Source organism: Microcaecilia unicolor, chromosome 1 (assembly GCF_901765095.1).
Source record: "Microcaecilia unicolor chromosome 1, aMicUni1.1, whole genome shotgun sequence".
NCBI lineage: Eukaryota > Metazoa > Chordata > Amphibia > Gymnophiona > Siphonopidae > Microcaecilia > Microcaecilia unicolor.
The window spans coordinates 613,855,720-613,872,005 of NC_044031.1; the positions used below are offsets into that span (position 1 = coordinate 613,855,720).

Below are 16,286 nucleotides of genomic sequence, written 5' to 3' on the forward strand. Positions count from 1 at the left end.
GGTTTCTATGGAACTTTGGAAGGCTAAGTGCTTTGAAAATATGCCTAATGGCGTCCCAGTGCTATCCAGAATTGAAACACCATTGTGCAGAACCAAAACATATGTCCCAAGGAGGCTCTCACATGTCCGCACTTTGGGCAATCATCTGTAGCTCTGATGGTCGCTTTAAAAGCCCTATGTTGTGAAATATAGAGCCGTAAAATAAATTTGTATTGCATTTCCTGCCATGTCACGTTCTCTGTCGTCTGGTGTACACCTGTCAGACACAGTTTTATTTGCTCAGAATTGGGCTTCCATCTCAGTTCTTGGTGCCACTGTTGTGATACACATGTGTAATCTGAAGTCCCCTGCAGGTCTCGAAGGTGGCGGTGGAAATAACGGAGTGGCACTTTTAATTGGGCCTCTAGGGCTAGTAGATCATTCATGGAGTCCCATATTTGCTGTGTAAGGTCTGTTGCAGGTAATGACCTAACATAGTGTTTAAGCTGTATATATTGAAAATGGTCTTTCTGTCCCAGTCCAAATTCTTCACACAGGACTCTAAAGGGTTTAATATACCCCGTCTCAGACACCACCTGAAACAAATATTTAATGCCACAAATCTCCCATTTTTTAAACAAAGCGGATCCTCCCCCCTCTGGAAATGCTAAATTACCTTTAATAGGAAGCAGTGGAGTTATTGCTTTATTCCATTTGTACATCCTACCCAGCCATTTCCATGCTTTACGCAAGGGATTTAAAATGTACCCATACTGTCCCAGTGGTAGGAGTTCCCTTGCTGGGGCATGGAGCCAATAAGCAAAGTCCATTGGGGCTATCAGTGTGGTTTCCACACTTGTGCAAGAGAAGAACTCTTTTGATCGAAACCAATCTGATAGTGCCGCAGGCCACATGCTATCGCTATAAGTTTTAAATCGAGCAGTCCTAATCCCCCCCCCCCGAACAGGGCCTCATAAGATTTTTCAAACCTGTGCGTGCCCGTTTACCCTGCCACAAGAATACAGTGAGGGTTTTATTGAGCCACCTCTCCTCTTTGTATCCCAGTATGGCAGGGATCATCTGGAAGGTGTACGTCCACCTCGGGAAGATGAACATATTATACATTGCGATTCTCCCTTTCAGGGATAAGGGCAGACCCTGCCAACCATGTAATATTTCCTTTGTTCTATTTTTCAATGGGCCTATGTTCTCTTTATACAAGTTCGCTAAATCTTTTGGGATGAAGACCCCCAAATACTTAAGGTTACCTGCGGCCCACTGAAAGGGGAATGAGTCTTCCCACCCCTCCTTCACCTCCTCCTGAATCGGGAGGGCTAATGATTTATGTAAATTTAATTGTAAACCTGAATAGAACCCAAATTCATCTATGACTTCAAGTAATCGTGAAACTGAGGTTTTCGGTTGGGTAAGTGTAAGAAACATATCGTCTGCAAAAGCTAGCACTTTTATCAAGTGCCCATGAAGTGTTACTTCCCGTATGTCTGGGTCTAGCAGAATCATTCGTAAAAGTGTCTCCAGGTAGAGAAGGAACAGTATGGGGGATAATGGACATCCCTGCCTTGTGCCCCGTTCTACCCGGAAGGGCAAAGATCTAGTACCATTAATCAGTATTTGTGCGGTGGTGTTATTATAGAGTGTCTGAATTGCTTTTAGAAACCAGCCACTCAGCCCAATATACTCGAGTACTTGAAACAGGTATTCTCCATTAACTTTATCAAAAGCTTTAGCCGCGTCTAGGCTAACTAGTAATAAGGGGTCACCCGTAACTTGTCCATAAGCCACTGTGAGTAGTGCTTTCCGAACCTGCCTTACCGCCTGTCGGCCTTTGACAAATCCCACTTGGTGTTCTCCTATTAGGTATGGAATGTGAGCCGTCAGTCTGTTTGCCAGCACTCTGGATAAGATCTTAACATCTACATTGATGAGGGAGATGGGTCTATAGGATTCCACTTGGTCCTTTGGTTTACCCGGCTTGGGGATTAATGTTATCAAGGCCTCATTCTCCCTTGGTGAAAAAGATCCCCTAGTCACTATTGCCTCAAAGTAATCTACCAAGGCTCCACACAACTGAGGGGCCAGCATCCTATAGTACCCATTGGAGAAACCATCGAGACCTGGGGCTGAACCTGGTTGTAGGGCCTTTAATACTTTAAAAACCTCTTGCGCTTCAAGTGGTGCTAGCAGGGCTTGGCAGGCTATTTCTGTTAATTGGGGCATTTTTGCATCTTCTAGGTAGTCTCGGGTCAGGGGACCCTGAACCCTATCTTTGGCGCTATACGTTTCCTTAAAGTATTCCTGGAATGTGTTAACTATGTCTTGTAATTTAGTTAGCTTGTCCCCCTTGGGATTTGTTATCACTGGGATAAATCTTTGGGAGGTTTGTGTTTTAGCCACTCTAGCTAATAATTTTCCTGATTTATTCCCAAAGCGTTGGAAGTTCAGCCGTCGAGCCACTAACTGCTTCGTAGCTTGCTCATGAATAAGAGAGTTGAGTGCTACCAGGGTTGCTGACATGGAATCCCTGTTATCTGGAGTGGGGTGTGTTATATATTTTTTCTTTGCTTTCCTATAATCTGCTTCTAGGCGCAAAATGCCCGCCGCTAATCGTTTTTTCTAGCACTTTGAAACGCTATTACTTCCCCTCTCATAACCGCTTTGGAGGCTTCCCAGAATAATACAGGTGAGTCACATGAAGAATGATTCGTGTCCTCATACAGTTTCCATTTTTCCAATAGGTGGTCTAAAAGTTGTTAGTCTCTGTAGAGATAAGCAGGGAATCTCCAGTGGTTAGTTGTTCTCCCTCCCCCCCCTTAAGTCAAGTTCTACCCATATCATACTATGGTCTGAAATTTCCATAGGACCAATAACTGCCTGCTGGACTTTAAAGAACCAAGATTGTGATATGAGGATATAGTCAATTCTAGACCAAGATTGGTGGGCCTTGGACTGATGGGTATAGTCTTTTGTAGTAGGGTGGAGAGAGTGCCACGGGTCAGTTAAATGCAGATGTTTACAAAGTGCAGATATCCCCCTCCCCTTGCTCACCCCTGGAATAGCTACGGGCGATGATCTATCCAAGGACAGGTCTTGCACTTGGTTAAAATCTCCCGCCCACACCCAGGGGGCATCAGTGTATTGCAGCCCTAGCGCTATTAAAGACTGAAAGAAACCTGGGTTGTAGGAATTTGGAGCGTATATCGCGCACAAATAAAAGCTCTGACCTTGGTAGTTAACACGAATTAACACTATACGTCCCCCTGAATCTTTGTATATTAGGACGGTGGTGCAAGGTAACCCTTTGCGTACTAGTATTACAACCCCACTCTTCCTATTGCCCGAGGAGGAGAAGTGGCTCTCACCTACCCACTGCTGACAAAGTTTCCCATGCTCAATATCTGATAATTTTGTTTCTTGCAAACATGCAAAATCTATATTGTGTCGCTGTATCTGGGATAGGATCTTATATTTCTTCACTGGCGATGTGATGCCTGAAACATTCCACGACAAGATCCTTACTCCAGAGCAGCTAATGACTCTCCAGTTTTGGGGATACTATCAGTAATATTTCCTGACTTACCCCCGGGGGCCCAGCCTCTCCCCAGGAGCATACATGTTGTATTTGGAGACCAAGATTCGATTTAGCTCTCATGTAATCATAGGTACCAGTAATATCCTCCCCCCTTACCCCACTAATTATCTTCTCAATTACTCCCTTTAGTATGCCCTCCACCACCCCTATCCCTCCCCCTATCCTCGGGTCTACCCATTCCTTCCCCTCCCCTTCTCCCAAGAAATGCCTTGAAAGGGCATTCCCCATCAAGGCCTAGTCACAATGTGCTGAGTGCCCCACTCCCCCCCGGACCTATCATTATTACCTTTAACCTCTGGCAACTTTGAGTTCTCAAAAAATGTTATCAGACCTGGCAAAATGGTCTTATCAAGTACAGAGTCTGCTCACCACACTTCTTTTGATGAAAGTTCACGTTGGTGTTGTAGGTGCGTGTAGCTCCTGATTAATAAATTGTGTCGCTGATTGTTCTGAGGTGAAGGATATCCATTTTCCATCTTTCATGATTTTCAACGTCGCTGGGTACAGGAGCATAAACCGAGTGTTTTTATCAATAAGTGAGGAGCAAATCGGATGGAATTTTCGTCTCCTCTCCTGTACACTAGCTGAGTAATCCTGGAATATTCTTATTTGACTGTCTGCGTATCTTAAGGTATCTCTTTTCTGTCGGTACCCCTGTAAAATCTGTTCTTTATGGAGATAATTGAGAATTTTTATTATGACCACTCTGGGTCTAGACCCAGGTTGACCCGGTCTCCCCAGTCTGTGGGCCCATTCAATGCAGAGATGGCCTCTGCTGTCTGATATGGCAATTCCTTAGAGAGCCATGTTTCCAGCACTGTGCCCAGGTTTTTGTCCGGTATGGTTTCAGGCAGGCCCACCAGTCTGAGGTTGCATCGCCTGGTCCTGTTCTCCAGTTCATCTAGCTTCTCTGCTTGGATTGTTAGCTGTTGCTTTAAGCTAGATATATCCGGTTCGCGTTGCTGCCATGCGTCTTCCAGGTCCGATACTCGTTTTTCGACCTCTGCCGTTCTGCTTGTTATGTCCGCCAATGTGCCATCTATTTTTTCCAATCGGCCCTCTAATGCGGTGAAACGGGGTTCCAGTGCGGTTCCTACCGCTGTTACCAATTGCGCCAGCTGTCGGGCAGTAAATTCAGCCTCGCTTCGTGGGGATGCGGTCGCCATCTTGGAATCGCTGTTTGCCGCGAGCAGCTTTTCTTTTTCGCTTTTAGAGCTTTTCCTTGTGCTTCCGAGCGGCATAGGAATGAGATATTGTTCCATGCACCTTCCTCCGTTCTTTTACAGTGTCCGATCAGTTTTTTTTGAATTTTTTTGTGGCGGTTTAGGTCGGGAGCGAGCAGGGCACTCGAAGCAGCACAAAAACGCTGTTACTGTTTCCACCGCATCACGTGACCTCATCCTCCACCCATTATTTTATATTCAGCATATTCTAATTGTACATAGTTCTCCAGTTTCTTTAGTTCTAAGGCAAATGTTTTGTTCTTTTCAGTTGTTACTCATGTTCTAATAGAGGCTGGAGTTTTTTGGCTTTTAATTCACTCTCTTTCCACTGCTTAGCTATCGATTACTGGCATAGGTTTTTAGTGCTCTCTATCTCTACTAGCTGGCAGATGGGTATAACCCATTAGTCTGGACTGATCCTTTGGAACTAAAGGACAGAAAATTATTACATAAGAACTAATTTTTCCTCCAGTCTCTATTTTATGGCCTTGTCCTCCCTGAGTGTCCCTTTTGCCTGTTCATGATCTGATGGTGGATTTCGGCTTCTGATATTTATTGCAGCTTAGTAAAAGGACCCCTAAGACTTGTCTTATGGTTTTTGGCTGCCTTTCTCAAGGCTAGGGGTGGGCATGCCCGTCAGAGACCTGAAGGGCTACAACCCAGGTGTGTTTTCAAGATTGCTACTATAAAAATGCACGAGAACTAGTTGAAGACAATGGAAAATAGTACATAGAAATCAATCTCATGCACATTCATTCTGGACATCCTGAAAATCTGACTGGGTTGTGGCCCTCGAGGACCATGGTTGCCCACTCCTGCTCTGGGCTATTTATAACCTTTGAGATGCAACCTTCAGAATGGAACATAGTAATCTAGATGAAGTCTCCCAAATGACCATTGGAGGTGTTATCTCATGTTCTTTCTTAATGGTAATGCTCTTCCTGTCCACCCCCAGCATCCCTCTGGCACTGATGAGTCTTGTATCACTCTAATCTAAATTTTTGTACCTGGGGCAATGGAAGGTTAAATGACTTGGGCCCAGATGCACTAAACTTTAATGACCCTTTAATAACCCTTTAACGGAGAATTTTTGAACCGCAGCATGCATTAAAGGCCATTTTCTGACCACAGTAGCAGAAAACGAAAACGGAATGCAGATGAGCAAATTGTGTAGAAACCCCATTGAAACGAGATGCATTAAAGTTTTCTGATTACCCTAACGCAGGAAAACTGCCGGAAAGCTAATGACAGGTCTGTACCTGTCGTTCGGGCTATCCGACTAAAAACTTTAATGTAAAAAACAAAAAAAAAAGTGAGGGCGGCGAAAACGCGCGTCAGGGGTGTCTTTTATTGGCGCCCAAGGTCGCTGCTGCTCCCCGCTCCCCCTGCATCACTATAAAAGTGAAAAAGAAAAAAAAAAGGTTCGGGGGGGGGGGGGGCAGAGGCGCTCGTCAGGAGCGTCCTTTATGGACGGCCTTGCCCCCCCCCCCGCCCGTTGTCGCCGCTTCCTCCTCCAGCATTAAATAAAAACACAAAACAAAGCTCAAAGGTCCGCCTCCCTCTGCCCCGTACCCTGCCCCCCCCCCGAGATCGTCGCCGTCGCTCCCTCCGGGCCCCCCCCTGCATTACCGGGCCCGTGCAGCGCCTCTCACCTCTGTATGAAGGCGCTGCACGGGCAAGAAGACCATCAGATCGCTGCAGTCTTCAGGACGTCTCCTTCTCTGACCTGGCCCCGCCCCCGTCTGACATAAGAAACCTATGTCAGACGGGGGCGGGCCCAGGTCAGGGAAGACGAAGGAGAGAGATGTCCTGAAGACTGCAGCAATCTGTTGGTCTTTTTGCCCTTGCAGCGCCTTCATACAGAGGTGAGAGGCGCTGCACGGGCCCGGTAATGCGGGGGGGGGGGACCCGGTTGAGGGGGGGAGTGACTGCGATGACCTCGGGGGTGGGGTGGGGCGGAGGGAGGCGGAGCTGTGTGGAGAAAGAATTTAGAGACAGGAAGGGAGGGGGGCCAGGGCTCCTAAAGCTTTGAGTTTTGTTTTGTGTTTTTATTTAATGCTGGGGGAGGAAGCGGGGAGCAGCAGCGACGACCACGGGCGGGGGGAGGGGGCAAGGCTGTCCATACAGGACGCTCCTGATGAGCGCCTTTGCCCCCTCCCGATCCATGTGTTTGTGTTTTGTTTTGTTTTGGTTTTTTTGGGTTTTTTGACGTTTGTGGCATGCGCAGAGCAGCCAGCATAACGCTTGGCTGCTCTGCGCATGCTTTAGGGGCCGATTACCGACGGGGATTCCACCAGATTGATGCATTGTACTTTCAAATACCGTACCGAACATGTGCGACTTGTTTTTTTGCTGCATTGTTTGTTTTTTTTAATTCGGTAACAGCTTTTACGTTTTTGCTTTTTTTACTTTTGGTTGATGCATCTGGGCCTTGCTCAGGGATACAAGGAGCTGCAGTGGGAATTGAACTCTGGTTTGGCATATCATGTCCTCATGTCCCATCATGTACAGCTCACTCAAATCTCTGCACTTCTTTGTTTTACATTTAACTTTTATTGCTAAACTATCAACCATTCCTTGCATTTTCTTACAATTTCTTTTTGTTTCTGCCCTCATAGATGTTATAAAGTGTCCTTTACAAAAAGGCTAATTTTTATTTTTGAAACCCTCTGCAATATCACACATAACATTATTTGTAATAAAACTGGTTCTTTCATATCCTCTTTTATGATTCTGAAAGAGGATATTGAGAATATGTGAAAGAAAAGCCTTGGCAATATCCTTGCCTTTGTCATTACTATTATGTTTTTTTTTTTCTAGAGCCACCACAAACCACAAGGTAAAGGAGACAGTGGCTTTAGAGCTCAGCTATGTGAACTCCAACCTGCAACTGCTGAAGGAAGAACTGGAAGAACTGAACAGCTCTGTGGATATATACCAAAATGAGAGGTGGGCACATCAAACTAAATGTGTGGAAGCATCTGACTTGATGTTAAAAGAAACAAACAAACAAAAAAACGGGTATTATTTTTAATTGTGAAAATACAGATGTGCTGGACATCCAGGCTTGCTTCTGATTGATTTCTTTGACTGGATGACCAGAGAGTTGGATCTAGGGAGAGCGCTGGATGTGGTATATTTAGAGTTGAGCAAAACCTTTGACACGGTTCCCCATAGATGACTAATAAATAAACTGAGTGCTGTTGGTATGGGCCCTAAAATGACTGACTCAGTTAGGAACTGGTTGAGAGGAAGGCAACAGAGGGTAGTGGTAAATGGAGCTCATTCTGAGGAAAAAGATATTACTAGTGGTGTGCCACAAGGCATAGGCGCCGACTCTGTGGGTGCTGTGGATGCTCGAGCAACACCAATATTTTCACCCGCCAGAAGTCAGAAACGGAAGTTCCCTTCGCCAGCTTGACCTGCTCGGTGCCCGCCCTCTTCTCCCTCAGCAGTCCTCCGCTGGTCTGCCCTCACCTTCCTGCGTGCCGCCCAGAATTTTAAAAGTTATCTTACCTCAGGGTCCCGGCGGCAGCAGTGAAAGGCGAGCAGGCTCGGCTCTTCAGCCTTTCCTTCTCTCATCTCAGCTCTGGTCCTGCCCTTTCGGAAACAGGAAATGAGGGCGGGACCAGAGCTGAGAGAGAAGGGAAGGCTGAAGTGCTGAGCCTGCTCGCCTTTCACTGCTGCCGCCGGGACCCCGAGATAAGATGACTTTTAAAATTCTTGGTGGCACGCAGGAAGGTGAGGGTGGACCGGCGGAGGACTGTTGTGGGAGAAGAGGTCGGGCTGGGGTTGGGACTGGCACTCGAAGGGGGGGGGGGGGCCTGGAACTCGGAGGGAGGGGCCTGGAACTCTGAGGAGAGGCAGGAGGGAGAGGGAGGGAGGAGAGGATGGGGGGAGGGAAGGGGGATGGGGGAGAGGGAGGGGGAGGGAGGGGAGGGGGGAATGCACCACCTGTAAAAAAAAAAAAATTTCGGCACCCCCCAATCATTTTGAAAAGTTGCCTCCTATGCCACAAGGTTCAGTTTTTGGGCCGTTTTTAAAAACATTTTTGTAAACAATGTTGCCAAAGGGCTGTCTGGTAAGGTTTGTCTCTTTGCAGATGATACCAAAATCTGCAATGATACCCTTGATGGTGTGGATAACATGAAGAAGGAGTTTATCTTGTTGGGCAGACTGAATGGACCGTGCAGGTCTTTTTCTGCCATCATCTACTATGTTACTATGTTAAGGTCTTAGTGAAGCTAGAGGAATGGTCTAGAATTTGGCAGCTAAAACTTAATGCTAAAAAATGAGTGTGACAAAACAGTGGGTTTGTAAGCCTGTAAACTGTTATTTATTTCTTGAAGTGTATTTCTCTAGTTTGGCCAGCAGGCGGTGCATGTTTTATTTAAAGCTGTTAAAGAGAAATTACGGTTTCTTTTTTTAGTTTAACACAAAGAGGAAGTAACCTGCAGTGATGTGGCCAGCTACTTTAAAAAAATGTTGTTCTGGGTTCTGATTTGCCCAGGAGCTCAAATTCAGTCTGGAAGTGCTGGATTTTTCTCCAGTTTCAGTTTGAAAGTAGAGCGAGCAAGACCTCTTTACTGAGACCCTGTGAGCAGTTATATTCTGTAACCACTATATTTCCTGTACTTCCCAGGCACTATCCAGGTAGTGATAAATGTTTAGTTTTATAATTGATCTTTAGTTACATGTTATTTTTGTTTAGTTTATTGACGCTGCTTGTCTGGACTAAAATTCCTGTTGGTTTGCGTGTTGGGTCTGTGAGTGCTTTCTAGGAACTGTGGGACCACTGGGAGTGTGGCCCCAGTAACCTAGAAATCACTGGGGATAATTTGAGAGCGGGAGACTCGCCAAGAGACGATTGGGACCCAGTTGGTGGGAGGAGGGTGCTAGTGTAGAGCACATGCCCAAGTGTAGGCGGACCTGAGCTGTACTGGGGATAGACCATCTAAGTGGCTGCAGGGTTAGCCCCAGGGGGTGGGTAGACGTTTCGTGACAATGAGAGTCGTGCATTTTGTCTTTAAAAACCAGAGAGAATGGTACAGTAGAGGGATGAAGAACTGTTTTTGCATGAAAGAGGAGTGTGGTCATATGTGATGATCTTAAGGTGGCCATACAGGTAGAAAAGGCAATGGCAAAAGCTAGAAGGCTGCTCGGCGCATAGGGAGAGGAATAGCCAGTAGGAAAAAGAAGGTGATGATGCGCCTGTATATGACTTTGGTGAGAACTCATTTAGAATATTGTGTACAATTCTGGAGACTGCATCTTCAAAAAGATATAAACAGGATGGAGTCGGACCAGAGGGCGACTACTAAAGTGGTCAGTGTTCTTCGTCATAAAGCGTATGGTGACAGACTTAAAGATCTCAATTTGTATACTTTGGAAGAAAGGCAGGAGAGAGGAGATATAATAGAAACATTTAAATAACTCCATGACATAAATGCTCAGGAAGCGTGTCTCAATTGAAAGGAAGCTCTGGAACAAGGAGGCATAGGATAAAGGTGAAAGGGAAATTTGTTTTTTTTGTTACATTTGTACCCCGCGCTTTCCCACTCATGGCAGGCTCAATGCGGCTTACATGGGGCAATTGAGGGTTAAGTGACTTGCCCAGAGTCACAAGGAGCTGCCTGTGCCTGAAGTGGTAATCGACAGACTCTTAAGTAATAATATGAGGAAATACTTCTTCATGAAAAGGGTGATGAATTTATGGAACGGCCTTCTGGTGGAAGTGGTGGAGAGGAAAACAGTATCTGATTTCAAGAGAGCTTGGGTTCAGGTACATAGGATCTCTAATATGGAGAGTAGATGGCATGAATAGGCAGACTGGTTAGGCCATATAGTCCTTATGTGCCTCCATTTTTCTCTGTTTCTCTGTTTAAGCCATTAGTACTTATCGTGAAGCCCTCTAAAGTCTTAATCCCCTAATTCAGTGGTTCCCCAACCTGATCCCAGAGGCACTCCAGCCACTCAGGTTTTCAAGCTATCCACAATGAATATTCATGAGAGAGATTTGCATTCACTGCCTCCACTACATGCAAATCTTTCTCATGAATATTCATTGTGGATATCCCCAAAACCTGACTGGCTGGGGTTCCCCAATTTGTGCATGCACCCAATTTGCACATACAATTTAATTGAATAATGAGCCAATTAATGCATATAATTCGCTTTTTAACAAGCAGTTATTGGCACTAGTTAGATTTAGTTGGCATTTACATGTGATCTGAAAAGAGAGGCATGGAAATGTGGGTTATGGGCGGAACGGGGACATTCTTAAAACTAAAGTGTTTTAATAGAGTAACAGGGATAAGTGCCTAATGTGGAACGCATTACCAAAAACCGTGAAAACAACTTATGATCACCTAAACTTCCAGAAATCATTAAAAACTAACCTGTTCAAAAAGGCATACCCTACCGACCCAACTTAAATGCCTGTACCCTGCAACACAACAAAACCAAAGCTCGTAATGGACATATAGTAACTCTTCCTCTCTACGATTCCCTAATGTGTCTGTACACACGAACCTTATTCTACCACAACATTACTTTATTTGTTCATAACCGGAATTGGCGAACGCCTTTACGGTACTATGTAAGCCACAGTGAGCCTGCAAATAGGTGGGAAAATGTGGGATACAAATGTAACAAATACAATAAAATAAAAATAATGTAGATGCATACATTTGCGCTACGTTTTAGTTGGTGCAAATGGCCATGCCTGAAGTTTGGCGTGATTCCCTAGGCATAAGCGCTGTTCTATAAACATTGCCTAACTTTAAGCGTGGCTTATAGAATAGCACTTTTTTCGGCACTAATTTTTTTGGCACCATATTTAGAATCTAGCCCTTAGCATGCAAAGTTGTGCTTATAAGTTATAGAATAGTGTCAGTTACACACACAGCTTAATTGCTTAATTAGCTACTAATTGGCATTAATAACCAATAATTGTCTGTAATTGGATTGTATTGGTGCTAATTGGCATTAATTAGCAGTTACGAGCATAACTTCCCTTACTATTCTATAAATTGTGTGCGCAAATCTATAGTGTGCAACTGCAAGGGGAGCATGGACCTGGGAGTGGTATGGGTGGGTCAGAGGTGTGCCTAGCACTTATGCATATGGGCTCTAGAATACTAGCAGTTACATGTCGAACTACCAGCAGTTAGGTGCAAGCATTTACACCAGCCTTTTTAAGGCTTTGAGCTAGCATAAATACTTACACATAGTTAGACCACAAGGGTATTGAAAGTTAGACCCAAGGAGGGCCTTCGGGTGGTGGGAGGGCATAGGGATTATGGTCGGGGTGGGGAAAGGCAGGCAGAGAGTGGTCACGAGGAAAGGAGGATGACTGACCTTGGATTTCAGGCCAGTTTCTGTACCAAAACTGAAATTTGGTTGGGCTCTAAGTCATGGAAGGGAAGTAGAACTCAGTCTTTCACAGACTGCCCCCACCTAGCCAAACCTAATTCTTCTCACTGCCAGAAGGTGGGAGAATGCAAGCCTGGCCCAAAAAGAGGGTTAAATTGGGTAGTGGTAAACCTTAACAACTGAAGGAAGGAAATCCTTAAGTAGAGAGCAGTGTGACATTTGATCAAAAATAAAGACTTTTATGAAAAGAATAACCAGTTAACTTAGCAGCATATAAAAGAAGGTTTGGACAAGTTCCTAAAATAAAAGCCCATAAGCCAGTGATTTTCAACCTTCATCTCGTGGCACACTTACAAGATGCAAAAATTGTCAAGGCACACCACTGGAATCTAACCCATATCCGCCCGCTAAAATCAATTCCATCCCCACAAGTAATCTCCTCCATCCCTACCCGTATCTGTAAACTTCAGATGTAGTTATTTAATTTAATTATGCTACAATACATTAGAGCATCAATATACCTGCTACTGGAAACTGGAACAAGATACACAACATGCCAGCAAAATCTTTCACCTCAGCTGCAGTTGCAGAACATGACTCTCACCTGATACAAAATAATGAACCGCAAAAAACCTACAGACAAAAACTGAAAGCAGAGATACCAGACTGCATGTCGTGCAACACCAGAGAAATAGAAAGAAATGCATGTTCTCCTGTACAGTGCAAAATAAAGCTGACAAGATTTAGATTCTCAATACTGACATAATTCAGTCACTACACTGGAAAAAAAAAATCATTTTCCTACCTTTGTAGTCTCTGGTGATTTTATTATTCCAATCATCTTGTTCCCAATCTTTGGTTCAGCTTTCCTCTGTGTGTGCTCTTAACTCTGTTTTCAGGGTTTCCTTTCCATTTGCTATTTCTTTTTTCACCTTCTGCCCTATGTTTGTTTGGCACTGATCTTTCACGTTCAGTTTTTTTTCAATTTATCTGTCTCCTCCTCAAATCTATTTTGTTTTCCTTTCCTCTTCCCTTCATGTGCATCCTGTCTCCCTTCTTCCCTTCATGTGCAACATGTCTCCCCTCTTCCCTTCCTTTAATGTGCAACATTTCACTCATTTTCCTCTCCTTCTTTCCACAGGTCCAACACCTCTCCCTCATTCTCAAACCTCCAGCCCCAGTATCTCTACCACATTCTCAAGGCCACATCCCCAGCCCCGGCATCTCCCTTCATTCTCCCAGCCCCAGTCCAACATCTCTCCCTCGTTCTCAGACCTCCAGCCCCAGCATCTCCGTCTCATTCTCAAACCTCCAGCCCCAGTATCTCTACCACATTCTCAAGCCCACAGCCCCAGTCCAGCATCTCTCCCTCATTCTCAAAGCCCCAGTCTGACACTTCTCCCTCATTCTCAAACCTCCAGCCCCAGTATCTCTACCACAATCTCAAGCCCACAGCCCCAGTCCAACACCTTTCCCTCATTCCCAAACCCCCAGCCCCAGTCTCAAATCTTTCTCTCATTCTCAAACCCACAGCCCCAGTCCAGCACCTTTCCCTCATTCTCAAACTCCCAGCCCCAGTCCAACACCTCTCCTTTATTCTGAAACCCCTAGTCCCAGTCCCAGGATCTTCCCCACATTCTCAAATCCCCAGCCACAGAATCTCCCTCACATTCTGAACCCCCCAGCCTCAGTCCAACACTTCTCCCGCACATTCTCAAACCATGAACCCCATTCCTACACTTCTCCCTCATTCTCAAACCCCTTGCCCCAGATCCAGCTTATCTCCTCATTTTCAAACCTCCAGCCCCAGCATCTGCCTCTCATTCTCAAACCTCCACTCCAGCATCTCTCCCTCATTCTCAAATCCCCAGCCCCAATCAGCAGCTCTTCCTCATTCTAACATTCCCTCAGCCCCAGGCCAGTATCTCTCCCTCATTCTCAAACTCCCCCTCACTGTATCCCTTGGGCCCCAGCGGCGTAGCCAGACCCAGTGTTTTGGATGGGCCCAGAGTTAACTTGGATGGGTCCTTCCATGTTCCCCCCAATCATCTTCCTGGCAGAAAAAATGAATCGCTGCAGGTGCCGGGGACATCTGTAAGGTACATTGGAGAGGAATGGGGTTCAGAGACAGGAGGGCAGATGCTGGGACACCGCGGTGGAAAGAGGGGAGAGAGCAGTGTGGTGCCACCGCTGGGTGGGCCTGGGCCCACTTGTAGCTGCACCTTCCAACTTGTCTTTGAGGTTGCCCGTGACAAGCCCAGCAGCTTCCCTTCTCCAGTGTCCTTTCCCCTTTCTGACCCAGTTTTCTGTTTATTCTGTCTGTGCAGGACACAGTCCAGGGAGAGAACAAGGAGGTTTAATGTCACTAATCCTCCTTGGGAGAGAGGTTTTGTCAGAGAGAGTGGGGCGCCAGAGAAGGAAAACCATGGGGTACCTCAGGCATGAGTTCAAAGGTAGGAGGGGAAGGGGTGGCAGTTTGAGAGAGGGGAGAGATGCCGATCGCGAACGGGGAGGAGAAGGGGAGAGATAGCAGATCACAAGGAGGGGAGTAGGGACTGGTTTCCAAATGGATGTGAAGGGTGGTTGGCATGTGAGGCCAGCCAAATCTGTGTTGACTTGATGGAAAAGATTCCCGTGGCACACCTGGGGAGCAGCCGTGGCATACCAATGTGCTGCGGCACACCGGTTGAAAAACGCTGCCAGTGGGAAATCCACTGCTTATACCTGGCATAAGCAACATAAAATCTTTTACTGATTTTGGGATCTTGCCAGGTACTTGTGACTAGATTGGCCACTGTTGGGAACAGAGTCTATCCCAGTATGGCGATGCTTATGTACTTAAATACATCTCTTTTAGGTGTTCAACTAATATTAAGCGTAGAAACAAGGAAATGATAAGTCAGTATAGTGAAGAGCGGAGCCAGTGTAACTGCTGGGAAGTCGATTCACTGAATTCTTGTTCCAGTGTCTAATTTTCCTGCCTGCTCCCTCCTGATTAGCGCAGAACAGCCTTTTTGTTGTGAGTTAGAGATTTCCTTTATTTATTTATTTATGAATTCATTCATTCTTTGCCGGTGCCCTCCATTAACCCGGCTCCTTCGAGCAGAATGAATCTTTTCTTTCTTCAGGTATTTGGATCAATCTTTAAAGCTCATTAGAGAGAATATGATAACTGCTTCTCCACACTAGTTTATCGCTCTCAGGAGACCCTTTGCTCAGTGAATATGTATGAATAGACTGAAATGTGGATGGTTTTCTTCTTCCTTTTCACTTGCTAAGTGTGTGATAATTCAGGAAAAGGTGATAAGCAGTGAGTGTTAATAAGAACTGTAGTAGTTATATAAGTTGTTATGTAAACAGTAAAGTAATTATATAAACTGTGAGTGACCTCTCCTGGATTGTCACCAATGTGCTTTAAATCTATTGTAAAATTTATAGCCTTAAGTGTTTTAGGGCACCCTCCTGCTGTTGTGTGTAAGCTTGAAAACCTGATGTGCATGGGTAAGTTGATGCAGAAAGGCCAGCCTTAGAGAATATGCACCCTTCTGACTAATGAAAGGGCAGAGGAGGATTAGCCATTGCTTTTGGGAGGTCAGGGGAAGCATAAAGCACTCGCCAGTGAGGACTGGCTCACAACTGAAGGATAGGTAGAAAATGGCACAGTGGGGAATTTCTCACTTATTTATTTATTTTGATTTTGCTCACACCTTTTTCAGTAGTAGCTCAAGATGAGTTACATTCAGTTATACTGGGTATTTTCTCTGTCCCTGGAGGGCTCACAATCTAAGTTTGTATTTGAGGTAATGAAGGATTAAGTGACTTGCCTAAGATCATAAGGAGCAGCAGTGGGATTCGAACCAGGCACCTCTGGATGTCAAGACTGGTGCTCTAACCACTAGGCAACTCCTCCACTCCATTTCTTCACTGGACCCCTGGACTTCCCTATGAAGAAAGACTAAGGAGGCTAGGGCTATTCAGCTTGGAGAAGAGACGGCTGAGGGGAGACATGATAGAGGTATATAAAATAATGAGTGGAGTGGAACAGGTGGATGTGAAGCGTCTGTTCACGCTTTCCAAAAATACTAGGACTAGGGGGCATG

At 45.5% G+C, this 16,286-nt stretch overlaps 1 protein-coding gene across 1 annotated transcript in view; it reads left to right on the forward strand.

The window, feature by feature from the left end:
• The window catches only part of RHPN1 (rhophilin Rho GTPase binding protein 1), a 133,934-nt gene that overhangs the window by 32,905 nt on the left and 84,743 nt on the right, over positions 1-16,286 (forward strand). Inside the window, exon 3 of the mRNA XM_030190233.1 lies at positions 7,633-7,761. Coding sequence (XP_030046093.1) covers positions 7,633-7,761 — 129 coding nt within the window. The remainder of the gene's footprint in view (positions 1-7,632; positions 7,762-16,286) is intronic.